This window comes from Lissotriton vulgaris, chromosome 9, assembly GCF_964263255.1.
Source record: "Lissotriton vulgaris chromosome 9, aLisVul1.2, whole genome shotgun sequence".
In the NCBI taxonomy this organism is placed as follows: domain Eukaryota; kingdom Metazoa; phylum Chordata; class Amphibia; order Caudata; family Salamandridae; genus Lissotriton; species Lissotriton vulgaris.
Window position 1 is genome coordinate 1,095,550,162 of NC_141697.1, and position 24,858 is coordinate 1,095,575,019.

Sequence of the window (24,858 nt, forward strand, 5' to 3'; positions counted from 1 at the left end):
GTCTGTCACATGTTTTTAAAAATGTTAAGAGGAGTACAGTTTGACACAGCCAAGGGTTGCAGAACCTCAGGCATAGTACTTGGGCATCAAGACTAACTCCAGTTGGAGCCGCCAAAAGGGTTCAGGTCAGGGCCAGTTAGAGCTAAGCAGCTGGGCTCTTTGGGGGAAAAAGGCTTTTAACAGTGTGTTATGCCCATGTAGCTTAACAGAGGGTCACCCAACTGACCCCTGGAGTCTGCTTCTAAGTCCTGGGTACAACTGAGAGCAAGTCCAGTCTTTCAGTTGTCCTCACAAGTCTGAACAGCATGTTCAGTCCTCCTTCTGTCTTCCACTGGTCCCTTACTGTTCCCAAAAGGATGCTCAAGGGTGCCCATTTATGTCTAGCACTATCCTATGGCTAAGGATGATTCCTGGCCCCTCTCTAACCAATGGGTAAAATGTTCCCAGGCGTAAACCTACCCACTTTTGCAGCCTATCTTGTGCCCTACTGCTAACAATCAGTGTCCCAATCTACATAAATCCAACATGGCAGAACGTGTCTTCCCTTATGCCCACCCCAGAGGTGTACCATGAGAAATGGGTGACATTTGCTTTGTGGTCTGTCTGCTCTTCTCCCACTGGAATTGGTGTCTGGCTGACTAGAAGGATAAAGGAGGGTCAGGTAAGTGTTAGCTTCATGTGCCTGTTGTAAGATATGCCTAATTGAAGTTAAGTTCCTGGGCACAGGCAACATTGTCGCCCGGCAGATGTACAGAACATCTGCCTACACCGTTCTTGAAGCAAGTTTATTACACATGTTCTTAATTTAGTTCAACCAGGGACTCTGCTTCACATTTAGCTTAAGACCATCCCGGATTATCTCTCGACTAAGGTTAATAGGTGCTTTGGACCAAACAGAGTGCCACAAAATAAGTGGACAAAGTTTGATACTATCTTCTATTAATTGTGCACCTAATTCAAGGTGGCATATGGCTCTCAACTAGAAGGGATGGATAACTTGTTCCTAAAACATGTTGAATTTACAATGTTAAAACTGCATAGACAGGCAACCGTGGGAGGCTGCTGACTTATTTTTCACTGTAATGGGTGACAGGTGGTTGCTGCAGTCCACGAGTGACATTTAACTTACAGGTCCTGGGTACAATTGGTACCATATTCTAGGGACTTTCAGGTAAGCTAAATTTACCAATTGGGCGAATAGCCAATCTTGACTTGTTTTAGGGGTAAGAGAACATGCACTGGGGCCTGATTACTAGAGTCCCAGTGGATGGATTAATAAAACATATATAGTAACATCATGCCAAAAGAATGCAGTTGATCATGCAAAAAATCTCGACCGTTTTGGAGAAAACATCCAAATTTTGCTCGCTAGTGGTCATACTCGTGGTGACTATATATGCATGTTATAGGGGACATTTTAAGACTCTGCTTCTTATTGGCTATGCTTTTCTGCTTTTGAACAAAAAAAATGTGATTTGCTCAATTACCTAAATTTGATGGAGTGGTGGCCATGTCTCTTGTATTTGTATGCAAAGAATGAGTCACAAGAATGGTCAAAAGGGAACAACTGTCAAACGGATGTACAGCCCTTACAAGTAAATCGTTATATCCATACAGCATGCCCTTGAAAAATAATTAAATATATTTGGATAGTTTTAATAATAAACACGGTTTAGTACAGAAGCAAACGTTGCAGGCGGTTGTGAGAAACAGATGTGGGAGAAAAACTTTAAATATAAAAATTACTTCATTTCCATTTCCAGCTGTAAAACCAGGAGGGCAAGATGGTATAAAAAATGAACATCGTGGCACAATAGTTTTGCTAGTAAAAAGGATACATTTGGAAGTAATGTTAATGTTGCATTTTAATCTAGATGGAGATATAAGGTGATTATACAATGCATGGATTGAGTGTGCGTGAGTACATATATTTTGAGGTAGAAGTGATTACCCTGTAAAAAGGGAGGATTGTGCAATGTAGTTGTTGTCACATATATTGGGTATGTACATGTATGGGTGAGTCTGCAGATGATTAAAAGATCAAAATGAAGTAAACATTTTCTTTTTACAATTACAGATGCAGATCTACTTTTACAATCCCGATGATTTTGATAGCTTTGGCGCCGCCATTTTGGAAAACCGGGTAATTGGTGCCATGTCGGTCTTCTTTCAGGTAAATAAAGATCAAGCTTACCGAATACTGCTGAAAGTATTTTTTATTCATGAAATGCTTCTAGGTATAAAAAGATGCATCTGTTCTCTTCGTGCACCTGTCTACATGAAGCATACTTCATGCTGTCTAATGCGTGATTCAACAAGTAAATAATCGTGTTTGCAAATATAATGTGAAAGAGTGCATGAATTATCCGGATTTTTATTGCTGACTCATTTTAGAGGTACATCATTCCAGTTGTTTATTTCTCAACTGAATCCTACTGTGCAAGTTTCTGTGATGAATATTAACAGCTTAATGTGCACTTAAGTTGTCTTAGGTGTAAATATGTTTATAATGAAGAAGTGTTTTTTTATTTTTTTAATTTAGAGTACAAATTGAATATTTTCGGAACGTACCGATAACTATAATGGACGCAAGAGGGCACCTTTATAGATGCCTCAGTGATTATGGTTCTGGCTTTGTTTTAGAACATACGAATGCCCATCTGGCTAATATGTGTTGCTTCAGCACACTAGAGAGCTGTGGTACTTTCAGAAAGTTTATTGCTTTTGACTTCTGGCCAAGCATGTATTAGTAATTGTGATGATCGGTGTGTTTCAAGAGTGTTGCTGCTGAACGATCAAGGCAATAAATAGGTTATGGGATGAGAAGGATTGGAAAGTACATTGCAAAGGCACATGGAAATTCAATGATTTTAAGATGTCAGCAATTCAAGGGTGTTTGCTAATAAGGAGAAAAACATAAAGCAGGAAGTACTTATTTTGCAAATAAAATAAGTGCAGGGGCCAGAGATTTTCTTAATAGCGGGTTGATGCTGCCGCAGGCTGATGATGCAGAATACCAAATCAGCCAAACTTTGTTTCCACCTCATGCCTCTATTTTACACCACCCTGCTCTCCTATCGCTTTATTTCCCTTTTGCAGTTATGTTTGTTTCTACTTTATCTGCTAGTCAGTGTTTTACTATTTTCTCTTACTTTTCTCGCTCTTCCCTATATTTTCTCTTCCTCCATTTCAAAGTTTAATGAAAAAAAAATCCCAGTCACCAAAAATGAGTACAGGCACCCACCACCTGCATACATTTACCCATAAATAGTTTTTACTCAGGATGCCCCTCGAAAGTTGCACCTATAGGTCAGTGTCCCATTACAACCAATCCCTATGCAAGTACCAAATATTTTGATCCATTTAATTTAAATGGATCACAAATAATACTTAAATCATTAGATTGGATTTGGTCCTTGGGGTTTGTCGTCGAGTTTTCTGCATTGAAGTTGGTGGTCTCCTTTTTGTAGAATTTTCTTATTTTGCCTATAGTTCCTCACTCTATCCTTGACACTAGTAACAATCTGGTCGTAAATAGATGCTTCTTGTGTAGACCTAGAATACTGGAATAGAGTGGCTGAAGATGACGGAGTGAGGTTGGAAAGTGGGATCTTTGTTCTTGAATTAATGCCACCAGGACGGTGGTCAATATGATAGTCTGTAGAAATTGGGGGTCAATAATAATATTTTTTTGTTGGAATAATTGTAAGTGGAAAAGGAAGTTAGACAATAATTATGAAGAAATTTCAAAACACTTAAAAATGCTTAGACTGGTTTACTTGCAAACTAAATATTTTCATATAAGCATATAAATGTGTTTATCTATACATATTATTCTATCGTTTTGGTATATGTATATGGTGGATCATCCACTGCTATGGATTTATGTTCTTTTTTCTCAGATAAGTTGAGTTTAAGCGAAAGGGCATGGTTACATGAAATCATGAAATACTTTCTTCATAGAGTCCTTGAGCACCATATGCAGGGGGATGGGGCACCTGTATGCATATACAAACTCAGATCAGAAGAATGTTCTACAATAAAAGGTCTGCTGAGTTTTGACTGGTGGGTCCAAGAAATTACTTCTGATGAAAAAGTATTTGTATAATTTTGTGAACTGTTGAATTTGAGAATGCCTGAAGTTATTTCATTTCTTATTGGATAGTGTTTTCCAATTCCTGGTTCATGGTTTTGTGTCGTTGATCTTTGCCATGACATTCCAGCTGCCTTGGTGGGCAGTAATCACCATTGTCCTGAACTTGTTGATTTACCAAAAGCATCAGAGAAAGAATACAAGTGTTGGTGGCTGTCCGAGAGGCTCGTATGTGTGCAAAGAGGTATATCTGTCCAACACAATTGCCTCTAGCTAGGTTTGCACTATATAAGTACATACTCATATAACCATGTATACGTGTGAGGCACATTGAATATTGCAGAGATTCTCAATTATAGTAACTAATGGTGTTCTTTGGATATGAATGGCATATTTAACGGGCAACGCTGCAATCAAAATTCCTGCCTAGCTAAGCAGGCAGCAGGACTTGGGATTGATCATGGATTCAGTGGAATCGTGCTCGTCCTGGATGGACTGTATAAAGGATCAATATATCCATTTCCACTTGCCCACTTATTTTACCTTGCAGCCCAGAACAGAAATGGTTTGCAGTACAAGGGTTATTTTTAGGTTCCCCTTCTGCTGCCTTAAGAGTTGGCATTTACCATACACTGTTTCAGGATCCTGGGTCGTTCCCTAGAAAGCATGTGTATGAATGCCCTTGGCAGAGCTGAAGATACCCCGAACTGCACCAGTGGCAGTGAAACTAGTGAACAGCTGTAATTATTGTGACCACTGTTAGCTGCATTTTCACCAACTTTATAATAATGAATCTGCATCTGAGCTGGAGAAAACATATTGTGAGACTAGATTTTAATCGAAGGTGCCCTCTTGCAAATGTAGCCCTTTTGTGTGACCTGTGCACTACCGGTAATCGTTGACAGTCCATTGAAGACACTGCCCATTAATCTCCACCAGGTCCATAATGAGAGGCAGGAATCATGCACCAGTTCTCCAATTTGTGTAATATCGACCAATAAATGTTGATTAAGTTAAATGTTATCTTTGAGATCTGATGAACTTATGATTGTTACAACAAACGAATTTACTATGCTTTCCACTATGTTTACCTAGATAATCAGCATTGTTGCTGATCAGCAGCAGAGGTTCGGGTCACTCAGCTTGCTGGTGTTTTGAGATGTATATGGTTTACTTAGGCAACAACTTCCTTTCTCAACACCCATGATCTCTTCATAATTGAATGATTTAGGTTCCTCCATATAGTAGATTGTGCATCCTCCTCCATAAGTAATTCAGATTGTGCTCTTGAAACCTGCTTTTTCATTTGCTGCAACTGATAAGGGTATCTATTGAATCTTCTTTTCCTTTCTTACATATTGGATGTAATGATACCTGCCTATTGCTGATTGCGGTTTTCTTTATTTCTGCCTTGATTTCTTGTGGCATGCATTCACGTTCTTTAGATTGAATTATCAGATAATCCTTTTTAAGTTATATGATACTTCAACGTTTAGAGTACATTTTTTATCATTTCATTTTAAGCAGAGAAATTATATCTGTACAGAATTTGCCTAATACGTTAGGGACCCTCAAATTCTTTAGAATGTAGTTCACATAGTTGAACCTCTCCAATCAGAATAAACCCCTTTGATTACAATTTTCTCAAATTGCAGCGTCCAGTTTGTCCGCCATTTTAGTTCAATCATTTTAAGTGTAATATTTTAATACTCCACAATCTTCTAATACTTGATACTTAAAATGTACTTGCGAGAATTGAATGTCAGTGTCGCATTTGTTCTTTTAAATGCAGTACTTCTTTTATCCTAGTAAATGCATGATTTCCGACTTACTTTTAACCGAGAGAGTTTCAATTCAAAACACGTCAATTTGACTTTTATCAGCAGAATAATACTACACATTAAACAAGAGAAACGCAATTATTTTCTGGCCAAACTGTGAAATATTAGTCTTTAAATGTGTGATATTCTTCATAGGAGTTTCATTACCGAGTTTCATTAAGAGTCTTCGTGAAGCTTGCTTAGATATCTGATGCACAGAAATTACAGCAGTCATTCATGGACGACCTATTATCTTCACCCATATGGTTTGGTGAAGACTGATGGCTGGGATACCTGCTGATTATAATTATCAACAGAAAAGAGGCAATTACTTGTATATCCCCAAACTGCAATATCTTAAAGGCCTTGTGTATTCCATTCCTTATTGAAAAATGTAGCTATAGATGCTTTACGCTTGCATAAAAGGCAATGCATGGGGGTATTTTACAGGAGCATTGCAAAGTATATGTTCTGTCTTAGCAACTGAAGCACATTATAAATTAATTTTCCTGCTGTCTCAGGAGTAAGATCTATTTAGTAAGACGTGTTGTTAATGAGACTGTCATTTGTTCTACCAAATACCTGCATGCAGTATAGAGACAATTGTGCCTTTTCCCCATGATAAGGTAAGTCTTAAATACAAATGAAAGTGTCTGCAAAAGAGCACCTCGTGGCCATTTTGTAAGCCCCAATTTTAAGTATGACAAAGCAGTGTGAAACCAAGGTGAGCTGGATGGGAAAATTTGCCAGTGTCAGTATATTTTTTTAATGTCTGGTAAAACTTATTACACAACACTTAATACACTAGGTAGTATTTATATAATGTATGTGACACATAAATGGGGGGGACACATCCTTCAAAACAGGGATATAGATATATATTTAGCATTTGCTTTTGCTAGTTATCAAAACAAATATACAGTAATACCCTGACATCTAAAAATGGCAGTCACCATTTAAAATGTGTTTAGTTAATTAAAACCGTAACAATGTTACTATCCAAAACCATAATCTGAGCCAATTTACGACAAGAATACAATAATGAAACACGACATTATTGTAGAAAAGCGTCACAGGTTGTGCATTTATAAAAGGTACAAATCCATAATTTAAGTGCAGTTCATCCTCACAGACCAGTCTAATTTGTTTGGTGTTACTAATTAACTTGCACAGATGAGTATACATTCATTGTTACCGCACAAGGGCGGGGTGGTGGTAATATTCTCAAATCCGCTGTTAAAAACTTTTGTCAAAAAGTTTTGTTTGGAGCGGACTCGACCAATAAGTGCATTGGTCCATCTTCATAAAACGTATATCACAGGTGTGTTTTTGAGGCCTTGTCATAGGCCCATCTAGTTAGTATGCTATTACTAAGGAAGTTGCAGAAATAAATTTACAGAGTAAGGACAGCCGATGAATGCACCTGTTCAAATAAGTTACGTCTTTGTGCAGCAAATTGTCCCCATTCGCTCTTCGATTCTCAGTTTGTTGCGCTTTGTATCGCTTTTTAATTTCATCAGTTGGCAGTACAGTTGAGGTATCCAAAGGGTCCAAGCTTTTTATTATTGATGCCCTGCAAGTGCGTATGGCTTTGTTGTAGTGCTTTTCTATCAAGGTGACATGAGTTTTTTGCAGGTAGGGACATATTCAAACCAACGTGAATGAAGTCCTCCTATGGTGATCTGCAAACTATACATGACCATAGCCATCATTTGTAAATGAACAAAACAAGAATTCAGATCAGTTAGCAAGTTTCAAAATAAGTCTGCTCTTTTGCCATAACATTGCTTCTTGAGAGACAAAAAGAAAATATGCATACACCACTGAGTAAATGGATGCGACTAAATCCAAAAAACAAAAGCATATCACCACATAATCCTATTGATTAGACCCGAGTGAATGTAGCACTGCCAATAGCCTGTCAATGACCACACAAACCATATCATAGTAATTTTCATTTTTCTGTACAGCTGAGTTGTGGGGAGGAGGGGGGGAGAAGAGGAGGGAGATGGCAGGGAGACGGGATGGGATGGGGTGGGGGTTCACCATGGCGCCCGTACTGCTGACATCCCCGAAGACTATTTACTGTTCGTTGCAGGTAGTGGAACTTGGGAATTCAAAGAATTCGAGAGGGACTTGGATAATTCTTTGTACATTTGTGTCACCACCCAGTTTGTATGTGTCCACCACTGTAGGAACTAAGGTGATTCTTTCAGGTCTGTGTGGTACTTCTGATTCAGCCTCAAACTACCTTGCAAATAGTGCAAAATCTTGCCCTGCAAAGCTTCCACCAGCTAATACTTGTCAGAATTTGTGTAATGAAATTGTCACAGTATTCCAAGACATTCAGCCTTTATTGGTCAAAAAAAATAATACATTAGTACTAAGCGATCCCAAATTTCGACCTGCTGTACTCCTAATGAATCCATTATACTGCCCTCCTGCAAACCAAACCGTAGGTATTTCCTATGATTATAGTACATCCCTTAGACTGAGGGCGTTAGTAGATGAAACATATGCATCCTCCTCTCCCTGCCTTCATTACTACTCCTTTGCATTTATAATGTTCTGCTGGAGTCAATCACATTATTGCAATATTTGAATCCATAATTATTAAACATTTTGTTCTAAAACAAAGTTACAACTGAGATTTGAAATGGAGTGAATTCTAGACTTTTACTCTGACTAAATCGTACAATTTTATCAAATCAAATTGATCAAAATATCTAGTTTCATTTTAGCAAGATGATAAAACGTGTTTATCCACTGGGAAGCTGATTCTCTCAAGTGCTCAGCGCGCTGCCCGAATACGTGCATTTTCTACCAAGCTTCAGAGCAGCACATTTAACCTAAGGGGTGTTCAGAAACTGTTCATGAATGATTTCACAGTTCGATTACATGCCATAAAACATGGTCTGGATGTACAAAATAAATGCATAAAAATGATTATATAGCGATTGGCAAAATGCCAAATCTGCTCCAGGCCTTTTATATATTGAACTCGTCGTGGCTGCCGCACAATCCGTCTCCCTAAATGAAAAAATGTATCTTGTTAAATTCTGGTTGCTGTACGTGGTGCGACTGGCGCTGTAGCATTGAAAAGTAGCACCTAGATTCTAGTACTCCATTAATGTTCTGTTTTCGGTATAAATTATTCATTACAACCATTCCCAATGGCTTGTCAGTTGCGAACCTACTGTGCGGCTCCAGACCATACCAGCAATAATGGCCGTACAAAAGCGGTAACTGGAGCCACACTATACTCACACTGTGAATACAGCGATACACCAACGGCCACATGCATCAAAGTAAGGTTTTGCGATTCCTTATTTGCGATTTATAGGGAATCGCAAATAAGGAATCGCAAAATGGGATGCATGAATTAAATTACATAATATTTGCGATTCGGTAAAAATCGCAATTTTTACCGAATCGCAAATATTATGCGAATTCTAATTTGCGATTTCGCAATTCCCATTTATTCCTATGGGCCAAAAGGCCCGTAGGAATCGATGGGAAGGCATTGACATTTTGGGAATTCAATTAGCGATTCGCAAAATGTTAATGCATTCCATGGGTTCGGGGGGTCCAAAGGACCCCCCCCCCCCCATGCACCCCTGAAATGTATTTTGAAGTGCATGTTTCACACACACATGTCCTAAGGACATGTGTGTCTGTAATATGACAGTGTTTTAAAATGCAATTTTGAGCATTTTAAAACATTTTCGCAAATTACCACGAGGTTCACCCTCGTGGTAATTTGCACCCCCTAATTGCGAATTCGCAATTTGAAACACAATCATTCATTGCTTTTAAGGAATCGCAAATTTGCAATTCCTTAAAAGCAATCGAATTTTGGGAAATCGCTAAAAATAGTGATTTTCACAAAAATGTATGATGCATCCCAAAAACCTATTTAGGAATCGCAAACGGCCAAATTAACCGATTCGCACCGTTTGCACTTCCTAAATAGGTTGATGCATGTGGCCGCAAATGTAATGCATATATATGTTATGGCTCACTCATTTTTACTTCAGTTCACTGTAAAGGACTGGATAAATCATGGTAACAGCACAACTATGTCCATCACGCATCACATCCTTGTAGGCCACGTGATGGACAAACACATCCCCCCCCTACGGAGTTGTTTGCTATTAATCCACAAATGCACGTTGGCACCCTACCGGGAAGCGCTAGGTGAATGCAACTAAAATTCAGTACTTAACGCGAACTTTTTTATGGCAGAAGAAAGTAGCAGGTGAAGAGAGCAAGTGAATTCCTTTTTCCACTTTTAGGCGAGATTTGGTCCAAACATGAGCCTGATTTTACAGATGCACTAAAGAGCCAAGTGCAACTGAAGCACATAAGGGCTATAATCATATACGGATGGATTCAAGTGTTTGTAAGTAAAGCGCACAAACACCGATTGGTTTGTAATGTTACTCACTAGGCAGACTTTTAAGGGTTGTGTAAGTCTTCAATTTATTGATACTATTTGGACATGCACGTTTACTTTGTAATTTGGTGATTAAAAAAAATAAAAATATTGGCATCCGATCGTACAAGACTGAAGTATACATTTATCTAGGTTGAAAGGACAACAGCGGAAATATGTATGTTTATTTCAGGTATTTATATTTTTTAGGTTTCCTTGGGTGCGTAGTAATTGCAGCTATTTTGACAACATTTGGCCTAGTTACACAACCCCTAGCTTCTTGTAATGAGCTTTTAAGACACAATCATGTTTTTCTCATTTTTGTCAACCTAGAGATTGTGAAAAAGAGTACGTACAAGTGGTTAGGACTACTCATGAGTTTCATCACACAAATTATAGCAAGTAGGAAGGACATGGTTTTGTCTAGGTAATTAGTGGATAAATAATTAGATAAATAGAATACACTGGCAATGCAGACTCTGTCTGATTAATTGAACCCAGCCTCATCTGCTGAATGCATTCTTACCTTTTAAGCTGATGTAAGACCTTCCAAATGTGCCTTTTCCAGAATAAACATTTCATAGCATATGCAGAGCCAGTGCATTGATGTTTGTAGCTCTGTGGAAGTTGATATTTTGATGCCCTTCTATTGGGAATCTCCAACCCCCATGCTGGTAGATGCATCAGTAGCAGCCAAAGTATTGATTTAATTGGTTCTGTTCCAGAACACATATCCTGGCTTTTATCAAGGAGAGAGAAAAGACTAGTTCCTAAATCAGAGCCTTTACAAAACTTTAGACCTGCTACCCCTAGAGGCCAGAAGGACGTTGACGCAGGCGCTGGTGACCTCTCGGTTGGACTATGGAAACATTCTGTTCCTTGGGTCCACCGAGGGTAGCCTTGGTCGCCTGCAAGTCATCCAGAATGCCGCCGCCAGACTGGTGTTAAGGAGACCTAGGAGAGCAAACTCTCAGCAGGCACTGGATGCGCTTCACTGGTTGCCAGTGAAGAAACGCGTGCTGTTCAAATGCCTCCTCTTCTGTCACTGTATTGTCTGGGGCAGGTCGCCCGCCTATCTTAGGGACTTAGTCAGCCGCTACGAACCACCAAGGGCCCTCCGCTCGGAGGGCATTGGGCTGTTGACAGTCCCAAGGGTAAGGAAGGCCAGAATGGGCGGACGATCTTTTTCGCTCCAAGCTGCTCAGCACTGTAACAAACTTCCTCCTGCCCTGAGACTGGAGAGCAGTGAGACGGTGTTTCGGGCTAGGCTCAAAACTCTACTCTATACCTTGTAGGGCTAGGTGTTCTGTAGTGGGTGGTTGTGAGTAGCTCCATTCAGCGCGGGGACACGCCGTGATGGTGTTACTGTGCGCTTTATAAGCTCTTTATTATTATTATTATTATTATAAGTAAATCTAAATCAAGAACTAAATAAATAGATATAAAAAAGCATTAGTGAAGGAGTAAAAAATACTTTAGATATTTAAATGTGCCTAATAGTATCAAGCTGTTCTTTTCTGCATTTTAGTGAAATAGGTATGTACCGCTTTAACCAGTAAAGCTTGTATTCGGCTTTCTGCGTGGTTGGTTTCCAACTTAGTGGTTTGGTATTTTCAAAAGGTAACTTTTCTGGAGAATGTTAGTCATTGAGAGATGACTATCTTAATAGTACCTGGACTTTTTCCTTATTTCACCAGTTTGCAAAACGACATGGCAACCTATTTGCCGGTTGGATGACAGTAAATTGCCTCCAGCTGAATGCCAGTAAGTCGGAGGTGTTGCTGGTGGGAAGGAACATCAGGTTGCGTAATGAGCATTGGTGGCCTAGAACTTAGGTGCCCCGCCTTCTCATAAACAGGTGGTAAAAAACGGGGGTATGGGTGGACTCCTCGCTCAGTTTCCAGAAACAAACGAAGAAGGTAGCGGGCACCTGTTTCGGTCTACTATGCGGGATTAAATCCATTCTGGGCTTCTTTGACGCCACGACCAGACTGCTCATTATTCAAGCATTAATTATATCCAGGCTTGATTATCTGTACTTAGGGGCAAACATGGCAGAAACACAAAGGTTACAGAGAGTACAGAATGCCGCAGTTAGAGCCTTTCTGGGCTTGCGTAGAGTCTGTTCGGTGTCTAGTACTATTCGCTTCCTTCATTGGCTGACTGTGGCTCAACTGATCGTGTTGATGGCCCTCTGTATAGCCTTTAAAATTCTGAAGCTCGGATCCCCTAGCGCCTTGACAGATCTGCTTTCTTTTTATGTTCCTTCCCGTCAACTCCGCTCCATGGGCCAACATTTATTGTTGGTCCCTCGAGTTAGGAAAACTCGGGCCAGAGGTCGTTCTGTCCGATACCCTCCCATATTCGTGGCCTTAACAATCTCACTGATTTTAGGAAAGCTGTTAAAACTTTTCTTTTTCCTACTATGTAGGCCGCTGTCTGTGGCAATGCCGCCGTTTCTGCTGTTAGCGCCGGGACGCCCCTTGGATGGGGCAGCTGTCGCACTCTAAATGTTTTAAATAGAATATAAATTTGTTAAAATATTAGAGCAGACCATGATCTGTTTTCTAAATTATTTTGGTTCTCTGGTAGCTGAGCCACTGTCCAGTAGTCCCAGTGATTGACAGCGGGGGCCTTGCTGCCAATGGGCCAGGAATGTTTCAGTGCATAATCCAAAAATCACATTGCAACGCAGGCGTTATTTTAAAAGAAAAAGTTTTGGAGTGAAATTAAACGTTCATGAAAACTAGGTTAACACAATTCAACGGACCTACCTGGACATCTCAAATATATGAAGTCTTTGCTCCTATCCTCTACACACTGATGGCATACATGTGTCCTCTGGTCTTGTAGGGAGAACGTCAGCAGAACTAAGGGTGACTCTTCCGGTGGAGCGTCGCCCCATCTAAATTACCCTTAAAACCTCGGAGATGAAAAATAGAATGGTAATCAATGACCATTTTATTTTTCATCACCTGTCCCAAACAGTTTCAGGATGGGGCGGTGCCTAATTAATGACCGCTGCAGGGAGGAGGATGGGCTGTATGTGCACTGGTTAAAGTGAGCATGTCTTTTTGACTGCGGTCCTGTAACATCCAACCACACATGCACTTTAAACATCTCGAACCCAGCGGTCTTAAGACCGCGGGTTAGAGCAAGTGCAGGCTTCCAGAGCTCTGTGGAGCACAGATGGAGGCCACTAACTCCAATCAGGGTGCTGCTCTCATGCGTGAAACCAGTGCCAGTATTGGTCAAGGGAGTTTCCTGATGGCCGGGCTGCAGTGCAAGAAAGAGGAGGTTGGTGCAGAGGACTCAGTAAGTATTTAATTTAATTTGTTTTAATTTTAACTGCTCTCGCATGCCTTCCCCCGTTGATGCCAGTTGCCATGGAGTCTCACGTGTGAAATTTTATCTATTCGAGTCAACACAACCAGTCTAAGAAACACCAGAAAACTAGTTGTTAGTTAATGCAGCATTCCCCAATTGTAACCTCTTTATGATAGTGTGAGACAGTGAAATGATATTGAGTTAAACACAACTGATGAATACTAATAGAATTAGCACCGACACCCTGCCACAGTTTACCATGTATCCTAATTTAAGGCAATGTTCCTGTCACAGTTTACAGCCTTGTTGGTAGGGGGATTAAAAGAGTGTGCCCCTACACAAAATTGGGTCTATGCTCTTACTGTCTAACCCTGCTGTTGAACAGGGTAAGCTATGCTGTGCACCGGTAAGAATTGGAAAGGTGGGTGTGGTGCAAAGCTGCAATTTTGCAAAGCAGATTATCTACTGGTGACTTACAGTGCAGCTGGATACATGTGGCAAAGGTTGTTTCTATGGTGCTTCCAATTGTTGTGTTTTTGCTTCTGAGACCTCTTTTGCCACAAGATAAGATTAGCATTCTAAAGAGAAGATTGGCATTGTGGTGCGAGTTTCTGTAGGTTAAGTATCTGGGTGTGAACTTCATTTTAGCTTTTTTGTGCTAATGTAACCTGATGAGGATAGAAGTGTTGTGGTCAAAATTTATTTTGGACAACATGAGTCTGGCTGTGAAATGGTGGATAGCTTTAAGAATGAGTTCTGAGTGCAGCAGTGCTGCAAGAACAACACTGCTAGGTCAGTAGACCACTTCGGTAGCGTTATTGAATTGTGGACGCCTAGAAAGTAAATTCACAGTGGGCGAAAAGCTTGCAGGTTTTAGTTCAATAAGCAAAACAATCAAAATTGTTTTGAGCTTTGCATAAAGTATATTCAATTTTACAATTTAGAGGTTGTGTTTCAAGAACTTTTCAGCCAGTCAGGATTGCAGTTAATAAGTAGGAGAATACATGAGAAATTCTATTCATAAAATCATTATACTCTGGTAATAAATAGGATAGCTTGTTACATAGGAGAATGCATGCGATTGGGTTGGCCAGTTGGGACTCGGCTTGTTTGTTTGTTTTGTCCTTCTGGTGTGGCATTGTATCTCCCAGGATTCATACTGCACAATGTGGATGTTTTTACATGACTGGTTTGGGTTGTGTATTGTTTGTGTGTGTGTATAGTATTACAAAGCCTGTCCTGCAGTTTTCTTAATTCATGCCGAATTGAAAAATATCTACAAGGAACTAACTGCGGTCGTTTTTTAATCGTGTACTGCAGTCTCATCAAATGGTCGCATACCATGTTTGCTCTGAGAAGCACTCATGATTTGATAATTTTGCTCATGACATCCTATTTTTAATTGAGGGAAGTGATGACTTGGCGATTCTGTGTCAAGATCATTAGGGAGCTAATTAACAGGTTCTTAAAGTTGTCCTTTAAAAGTTGTAAGGATGAAAATAGCCGTCCTCCTACATGAAAAAACAAAACTTCAGTCATTAATATTGTTCTGAAAATGTAGTGCAGCTGTAGTTCATCTTGATCCTTAGTAATCATGCATATAGAGATCTGCTAATTGCAGTTTACATCAGGTGAAACTAAAGGAACTTGGATGGAGATTCACTGTGATTTAGCAAGAATCAAAAAAATCTGTTTTCCTTGCTGACACCTCTGACAGGTTGGAGCTGGCATCAGACAAGATTATGATCTGCTGGATGGAGAAGGTTCTTCAACAATGAATCAAGCCGTAACATTTGTTGACCTGTCTTTGTGTGCTGTCAGATACTAGGCGTTCCTGTGTCTGCTTATCTCTGGAGTGAAATGCTGTATGGACAGCCATATCATCCATTACTAGAGCAGAGTGCATTTATGGAGTATGCCTGAAAAAAGGCGAGAACCGCAGACTGATGAAGTGCCTTCCTTGTCAGAATTTAATTCTGTAGCAACTGCTCAAAAAAAACTCCAGCTCTTTCATCTGGCTTAGGTGAAGTTTGTAAATACTTACCCTAGTATGATTACAAGGGATAACTTTGGAGTTTGTTTCTGTGAACTTGTAATACTGAATTACATGCACTACTGGGCAGCCGCAGCCCTTGCCGGTAAGAGATGTGGGGCCGAGTGGGGGGTTATTTCGACAGACGATGAGGAGGAAAAATTAAGTAAATTAATGTTCTCTCGTCATTGAAATTCCCTGGCCCCACTGCTCTTACCTGCACGGGTCACGCTGCCACTGAGAACGAAAATACATTATGTTCTAATTGAAACCTTTGCTACTTATCTACATTTAAAAGATCAGTGAATTATGACCTATTCCAGATGCTGAACTTTACTAGATGCCATTTTTTCTGAAATTCAGTGCTCATCACAAAATGAACAGATGTGCAAAATACAACCTCAGAATAACGTGCTACAATAAATTCCCTGATTACCACACAAATTGTATTCAAAGTCTTTTAAACTTTACAACGGTGGTATGACTTCCTGCAGACTGTGAGGGTGACCTAATGCATCCATTTTAGCCATATGAATTTTTTTCTTTTTTTACATGAATCATTTTTATATATTTTATTAGTTTACCTCAGTAAAAAATAGATTTTGTACTTAAAATGTAAAATTCATGTATTAGAAATGCATTTCTCAAGAACTTTAACAATCCGTAATAAATAAAAGCCTAAAACAATTCTCTTTTAAAACGGAATTCATTGCTAGAGGTGGCAAGTTGACTCCAAGTTGGTCTGAATATCCGTTTTCATAGCCAGCCAGCACTGGACAGTGAACTTATGCATAATAAAGTAGATGCATAGATTTGAGAGAATTTGTTAGACAAATCCGCTTATGTTTTTTAGTTTTGAAAAATAAAAAAGGTTTTTAAGTGTAACCCACAAGCTGTACTGCCAATTGACATAAGTGAGATTGCATACTCTCAAAGGAGGCATACATTTTTACATCAACAATTGGTAGGCAATGCATCTAAAAAAAACATTGTATTGGGTACATGTTGGTGTTACTGGAGACACTTATGTAGAGTAACATTAAAGAGAAAATATTGATCTGCTCTGATGGACTACTCAATATGTATTTATAGACAACAGCTAATTCAAGAAGATTTCAGGTGTGATTCTTCTTTGCTGACCTTGAGGTTTTCAACCAGAACATCCAGATTTGCCACATTTCCAAAATCCATGCATGATGTGCTGCTCCAGTCCAGGTCTTCTATTTTGAATTATGGGACTTGTTGTCTTGTTTATTCCAATATAAAAGAAGACTAAAAGTTCCAGAATCAAAAACAATACAAAAAATGAAACCTGTACTGGAGTAGCAAATAACACATAGACCTGAGAACCTTTGCAGCTACAGACTTCTAGATCCTGTACTATTCGACCTCCGGTGCTTCTTTCTTAAAGGGCCAATTTCTTAATTTTGCACTGTTAATATGTCTGGGAACCAGACTTTTGCAATGTGAGTTTGAATGTCTAACTTTTCCATGTTAAGTGCTGGATGGCGAGGTCCATCCTTCAATGCCCCCTTTGACTTCAGGTTAAGCAGTTACAGGTAAATCCTTCTATTGGTTTCTGTGCCTCAACTCCAGCTACATGTACCAAGCAACCTCCTCTGAAAAAAGAAGGCAGTTTAGGGAGAAGCTATTACAGCAAAAGAACCAAAGAGAAAATCAAGAGTAGTAAAGCACAGTGTAGAGCCAGTTGGACAAAATAATGAGAATGAACCAAGTACAACACCACACCAGTACAAGAATGATTGTGGTATGAAACGCCACAAAAGATACACAATGGGAAAGGTGGATAGGGACAAAAATATACATTTCAGGAGTGACGTCCAGTCTAGGCCAAAGTCTTTACATTACATGGCCCAGCTGAAAAATAAGCTTAAAATGTAAGAAAGCACAATAGAAGAAAACACAAGTGTAGATGATATCTTTCAAGGGGCTCATCGAGAGGTCGCCGATGCCCTGCATTTCTAAAAGGTACTGTCTTGCAGGTCTTCATGACACTGTAGCTGTCCTGCGACGCACGATGAAAGGCCCAGACGGAGCTATCGACTTCATTTTAAGTCTGTTTTGAATATTGAAGATTTCTCAGAACTGTATGGTGGATACTTATCATTTTTGGTCTCGTTTAAATATATAAACATTTTGGATATTTTTCTCAACTGGTGTGGTGTCCTTGTGTAGTGCCTTCACTGTATTACTGTTTGTTATGTGCAAATGCTTTTCACACTGCTTCTGGGATAAGCCTGACTGCTCGTGCCAAGCTACCAAGGGGTTGAGCAGGGGTTATTTTAGGAGTGTAACTCCCTTGCCCTGACTAGGAAGAAAGGTCCCTACTTCGACAAAGGTACCTACCTCTACCAACTAGAGACCCCCATTTCTAACACATAGGTGAAACTGTTTTTCATATTGCTAAGCAGTTTCAGGTATCCCAGAATACCAGAATGATGCATGAGACTTAACATTACAGTGGTTCACAAAAATATTGATAGTCCAGTATGCCTAATTATTTGTGGTTCTCCTGTGGCTGGAGCTAAGTGTCCCATGACCACTACAGACTTACAGGAGCTGCTCCTGTTTTATGAAGCCTGCTGGTTGGGCCAACAATAAGGTCTCTAACAGTCATAGCTGTGCAAATTTGTCTAACACTGTTTCCACTGCAAGCAATTTCTTACCGACAAATCTTCATGGTAAGCATCATTGTGCATTTCTTGAAAAGGCTGTCTCGTTGTCCAAGAAATCTATCTCTACACCACAATACCACCACTTCTTCAGACATCTATGTACTCCACAGGTAGTCAAAATGAAGTAGGGGAATGAGTCTATGATAAGAATTATTTCATGACTAATGTAGAGCCTCATAATGCCGCTAAAATAGATGGGTAGAAATCTGTTGCTCTAGATGGCTAATTTCATTTGTTTATATGGTTTTAGCACATACATGAAATGCTGACTGGCAATCTCATTTCACTTCTTATGTTTAACTCTAGTTACTGATGGTTTGTAGTTTAGCCTAAAAGTGGTATGTAGGGCAGTTAGCGATTAATCTTTTAGTAACCATGATCAGAGAGGTATATTTCTGTAGTAGGGGAACTCTGTGTATAGTCATAATCTAGTGAATAGTCCCGCCCATGTGCGTGGACCCCGGAGCAATCAAAAATAATCTCTTAAAGTGTCGAAAAAATGCAGAACTGCACAGACACTTAAGAGCGAATTAAAGACAGATAATGCAGCCTATAAAACCAGGCTACACTGTCCAGTACTTCAACTAGAAATTCCACCAAAAATCCACAAACAGCAAAGCCTGTCCAGATTTCCCTTGCCTCAACAGCAAGAACCCCTCTGGAATGATAGAGAGGAAGACCTGGACAGACAAGCCCCATAGGCTGCAATTATGTGGCTCAGAACAGGATACTGTGCCTTTAAGAGAACTTTACAGAACCTCACAGTATCCCAGAATGCACTGCAGGTCCCTTTTACTTTCAGTTCTTTTTTCCGGCTCCTGCAAGCAGGACCCTGGAGCATTGAGCTCTCCCTTTTCAAGGGTTTATTGGTGATTTTTCACTTTTGTTTCAAGTTGAGTGCTTTCTAAAGTACTTTGGTGCCTTTCTTCTTGTTTATTGCACCCTTTTGTTGTCAAATATGCCTGCATTATTTGACAAATGTCCGGAGTGCTCCAGGAAGAAGGCCAAATCAGATCCCCATGAGGTGTGTATCCTCTGCCTTCCCTATTCCCATGTCCCAGAGGAGTGTGTGATTTGTCAGGGCTTCTCTGGCAGGACCCTGAAGGACAGAAAGAAGATCAGGCTTCACGGCCTTGAGGAAAGAAGGCTGAAGGCGCAAGGTGGGTCTGGAGGGGCTTCCTCTGCCCGTGCTGAGGCCTCTGGGGGGCTCTCCAGGGGCAGGAAGACCAGCAAGCGTCCCCATTCTCCGTCTAGGTCGATTGCACCGACTACGGCGTCGAGAAGGATGACTACAGTCTGTTCCCCGTCTTCTGGGGCAAAGAGACGTCGATGCTCGACGTCGAAGGAACTGAACAGACCGCCGTCAAAGTCTCCTGTGACTATTTAGTCGTCGTCCTTGTCGGAGTCATCGTCGAGTGATCGGCGCTTGCCGTCGAGGCGACACCGCCGTTCGCCGTCGGCGAAAAGGAGAAGATCGTCGTTGAGGGGATCCTCGCCGCCGTGGCGCAGGAGGTCGCCGCCGTGGCGCAGGAGGTCGCCGTCGAGGGAGAGACGGTCGACGCCGAGGAGAAGACGCTCACCGTCGAGGGACCGACGCTCGCCGTCCGGTCGCCGTTCTTCGACACTGAAGAGACGAGGAAGGAGGTCTGGCACCATGGGAGGTTCGCCAACATCCCAGGCTGGAAAGGAAGGAGGATCACCTGGTTCCGTGTACTCCGTGGTGTATACCCAGTCACAGAGGCCGGTTACACCTCCCTGCTGTGGGCTTGGAGAAGCCCAAAGAAAAGGAGGCCTACCGCCCGTTCCAGAGACGGTTTGGTGCACAGGGAAGAGGACGAGGGCAGTCTCCGGGACAACAGCAGCAACAACAGCAGCAGTTCCGGAGACCCTTCCAGAAGCGCCAGAAGGGTAGAGGGGGACAGCAGTCCTCTTCAGCGAACAAAGGCCCGGCCGGGTCTCGACCCTGAGTGGTTACTTCCCCTACATCCGTTACCCGCTCCGGTGGGGGGGGAAGCGTTCAATTTTTTCTGGCAGAGTGGAGAAAAATTACGCAGGACAAGTGGGTGCTGAATATTGTTTGCAATGGATACAGTCTTCGGTTCACCAGCCCGCCTCCATCAATTCCTCCGGTCAGATCGCAGTTTCAACTGCTCGAGCTCCTGGCGGAGGCCGATATCCTGTTAAGGAAAAGAGCGATAGAAGACGTACCTCTGTCTCAAAGAGGAAGAGGTCTGTACTCCCGGTTCTTCCTGGTTCGCAAGAAGGACAAGAACGAGTTCAGGCCCATTCTGGACTTGCGACAGGCAAACAAGTGGATTCGCACAGAAAAGTTTCGCATGCTGTCGTTGCATCAGAATTATCCTCAGTTGCAACAGGGAGACTGGCTATGTGCAATAGACCTACAGGATGCATACTAGCTTGTGCCCATTGCACACAAACACAGGAAGTTCCTGCGATTTCAAGTCGGCACCAATCATTATCAGTACACAGTACTGCCATTCGGGCTGAAGTCTGCGCCCAGAACATTCTCGAAGTGCATGGCAGTGGTAGCAGCACACCTAAGGAAGAACAAGGTGTTTGTCTACCCGTACCTGGACAATTGGTTGATGAAGGCCTCCTCCTTCTCGGAAGCTCAGGCACATTTCCAGAAGACATGCGTTCTCTTGAACAAGCTGGGGTTGCACATCAACATGTCCAAGTCTGTCCCGACTCCGGTCCAGTGCATTCAGTACTTGGGAGCCACCATCAATACGCTGTCAGCAAGCATGTCTCCTTCGGAGGAGCAAAGATTATCACTCCTTCGGAAGGCTCAGGCTCTTATGACCACTCAATCTACAATAGTGAGGACGGTGTCTTCTCTACTGGGATCGATGGCCTCTTGTATCTTCCTAACGCCACATGCACGACTGCACATGAGACCGCTGCAGGAGTGCTTGGAGGATCAGTGGGATCAGAGGAAAGGGTCTTGGGACGACAAGATACAACTGTCTCTGCATGCTCTTCAGTCTCTGAAGTGGTGGTGTTCAGCGGAGAATCTCCTCAGAGTGGTTCCCTTTCACAAGGACATTCCCACTCAGACTATCGTGACGGATGCTTCTCTCCAGGGCTGGGGAGCGCACTCCGGAGACTTACAGATTCGAGGAACGTGGTCACCGATGGAGTCCATGTATCACATCAACTTCTTGGAACTCAGAGCTGTTCACTTGGCACTGAAGGCCTTTCATCCGTCCTTCCAGACCAACTCTCTGCTTGTACAGACGGACAATACGACCACGATGTATTACCTCAACAAGTAAAGGGGCTCGAGATCACGCACTCTGTCGCAGGAGGCGCAGGCGATCTGGCAATGGCTTCTGGCAAGAGGACTGACGATAACGGCTACCCATCTACCAGGTGTGCCGAATGTTCAGGCGGATGCACTGAGCAGACTGATTCAGGGAAACCACGAATGGGTCATAAACGACGAAGTACTATGGGAAGTCTTCGCAAGGTGGGGGACTCCAGACATAGATCTGTTCGCCACCGCCAAAAACAGCAAATGCCGAGACTTCGCCTCCAGGTCCTACCAGCAGGGGACGCTGGGGAATGCGCTATGGATCAACTGGTCGAACAGCTTTCTGTACGCTTTTTCACCCATTCCCCTGATTCCGGCGGTGCTCTTCAAGCTGTCCCAGTCCAGGGCGCGGATGATCCTGATTGCCCCGGAATGGCCCAGGCAGTGGTGGTTCACGGACCTGCTTCACCGGTCTCTCCTTCCTCACATATGGCTGCTGTGCAGGCCGGACCTTCTCACGAAGTTCGGGGGGAAGATGTTGCACCCCAACCTCTCGTCTTTGAGTTTGGCGGCATGGCTCCTGAGATAGTGAAATATGGCCATTTGAATCTACCTGAAGATTGCATGGACATACTGAAGGAGGCTAAGCGACCTTCTACTCGGACTTCCTATGCTTACAAGTGGAAGAGGTTTTGCATCTGGTGCAAGTCCAAGAATTATGACCCGACGACGTGTAAGGAAGATGTCATCCTTCCATATCTTCTGCATCTGGCGCAGTCTGGCCTTAATATCCATTTAATTAAGGTCAATCTTGCTGCGCTGACTGCCTACAGGAAATGCCCTTCACAGACTTCCTTCTTTCAGATCCCTGTGATCAAAGATTTTTTGGAAGGCTTGAAGAAAGTGTTCCCTCCTGTCCGGCTTCCTTCGCCTTCTTAGGAATTGAATGTGGTGCTGTCCAGATTGATGAAGGAGCCTTTTGAACCTATTCATAAGGCTTCGTTGCAGCACCTGTCCTGGAAGGCGGCGTTCCTCGTAGCCATTACATCGACCCGCAGGGTGAGTGAAATTCAGGTGTTGTGTTGCCAGGAACCTTATACTGTATTTCATGCTGCTAAGGTTGTTATGCAAACTCACCCTAAATTTCTTCCAAAGGTTATATCTGATTTTCATGTTAACCAGACAATAACTTTACCTACTTTTTCCAGAATCCTTCCTCTCCAGCGGAAAGGTCGCTACATTCCCTGGATGTTAGGAGGGTGTTGAAATTTTATCTGGATAAGACCAAGGATATTCGTAGGTCAGATCAATTGTTTATCAATTATGGATCAGTCAGGACCGGTCTTGCTACCTCTAAACAGTCCATCTCTAGGTGGATTGTGTCCTGCATACACTGTGTTACCAAAAGGCTAATAAGACCTTAGGGAGTAAACCTAAGGCTCATTCCACCAGGGGCTAAGTTGCCACGACGGCTTTGCTCCGTAATGTTCCTATTGCAGAAATCTGCAAGGCGGCCACTTGGAAGTCGGTCCATACCTTTGCTAAGCATTATTGCCTGGACACTGATGCCAGGGCAGACGCTCAGGTTGGGCAGGCTTCGCTGCGAAATCTGTTCGCACAATATTGGTGTTTTTTCTCATTTCTCCACCGCCGCTTTGGTGTGGGGATGGGCTTGCCATTCTATTCACTAGATTATGACTATACACAGAGATCCCCTACTACAGAAGGAGTAGTTTCTGTCCTGTATCTCCAGTTCTGTAGTAGGGGTATCTCTGTTAGTCATAAGCGCCCGCCCTCCTCCCCGGTGGAGAGAGATATTCGTGTAAGGAATGCTACAGGTCTGGCGTGTTATGCCTTCAAAAAGAACTGAAAGTAAAAGGGACCTGCAGTGCATTCTGGGATACTGTGAAGTTCTGGAAAGTTCTCTTAAAGGCACAGTATCCTGTTCTGAGCCACATAATGGCAGCCTATGGGGCTTGTCTGTCCAGGTCTTCCTCTCTATCATTCCAGAGGGGTTCTTGCTGTTGAGGCAAGGGAAATCTGGACAGGCTTTGCTGTTTGTGGATTTTTGGTGGAATTTCTAGTTGAAGTACTGGACAGTGTAGCCTGGTTTTATAGGCTGCATTATCTGTCTTTAATTCGCTCTTAAGTGTCTGTGCAGTTCTGCATTTTTTCGACACTTTAAGAGATTATTTTTGATTGCTCCGGGGTCCACGCACATGGGCGGGACTATTCACTAGATTATGACTATACACAGAGTTCCCCTACTACAGAACTGGAGTTACAGGACAGAAACTACTCCTACGCTTGCATGTTTCAGGGAACTTAGAAAATTGAGGCCTTATTTCCCTGTTGTCCATTATCGAGCCTACAGATTCAATTAACCTTATCATGGTTGTGCAAAACGGTTATTAAGAGCATCATAGTTAATAAGTCTTTAATAATTCTTAAATCCACAATCAATTTATAGGTGTCCTACAATAGGGGGCCCTCCATTTCTTCCTAACTACATCACTGGTTACTGATCCCTGAAGAGGTGTTTGGATCCCAGTAGGAGATCCTTCAGAAACATCACTCGGAATATTGGGACGGCATCGCATACATCCAAACTATCTAATGACTTACCTTGACTTCGAACCAATTGTCTTTTATTGACAGCACCCATGAACAATTTTTTTAAATAAATCTTTTTATTGTTACAATAATCAACAATACAGTTATCCCATAGTACATTCTTTAAATAATATTAATTGTGACGTGGAACATTGGGTAATCTCTTCAAATTACATTCCCCTTGGTCAGTGCATTCTTGTTCTTTACATCTCTAGACCATTCTGGGACACCTGCAATTGCAAACTGGGTGGATCACAAATATTCTTGTAACTCTGTAATTGTTCCATTTGGCCCATATTTGTAACCTTTTCTTCGAACATTCCCTGGATACATATACTGTTTTCTCTCTAAACATGCACCAATCCATGTCCTTCTTCCAGTCTCTTACTGTCTGGACCTTTCGTACTCCCCATTTCCTCGCTATATTTTGCTTAGTGACCATTTAACCCAGTGATACTCATGTTTTCTCTTTGCTACCCAAATTGGTTGGTTCGTATGTGTTTAGCAGACATATTTTGGCCTCTGGTACTGGCCTCACCCTCAGCACCTCTCCCAAGCATTTAACAAC

The 24,858-nt window shown here is 41.9% G+C and overlaps 1 protein-coding gene across 6 annotated transcripts in view; it reads left to right on the top strand.

Annotated features, from left to right (window-relative positions):
* Window positions 1-24,858, top strand: part of LOC147692851 (receptor-type tyrosine-protein phosphatase gamma-like) — a 1,083,817-nt gene that overhangs the window by 474,137 nt on the left and 584,822 nt on the right. For all 6 annotated transcript variants that reach the window (XM_086939073.1, XM_086939071.1, XM_086939072.1 and 3 more), the window contains exon 5: window positions 2,078-2,173. In XM_086939073.1, the coding sequence (XP_086795199.1) occupies window positions 2,078-2,173 (96 nt within the window). The remainder of the gene's footprint in view (window positions 1-2,077; window positions 2,174-24,858) is intronic.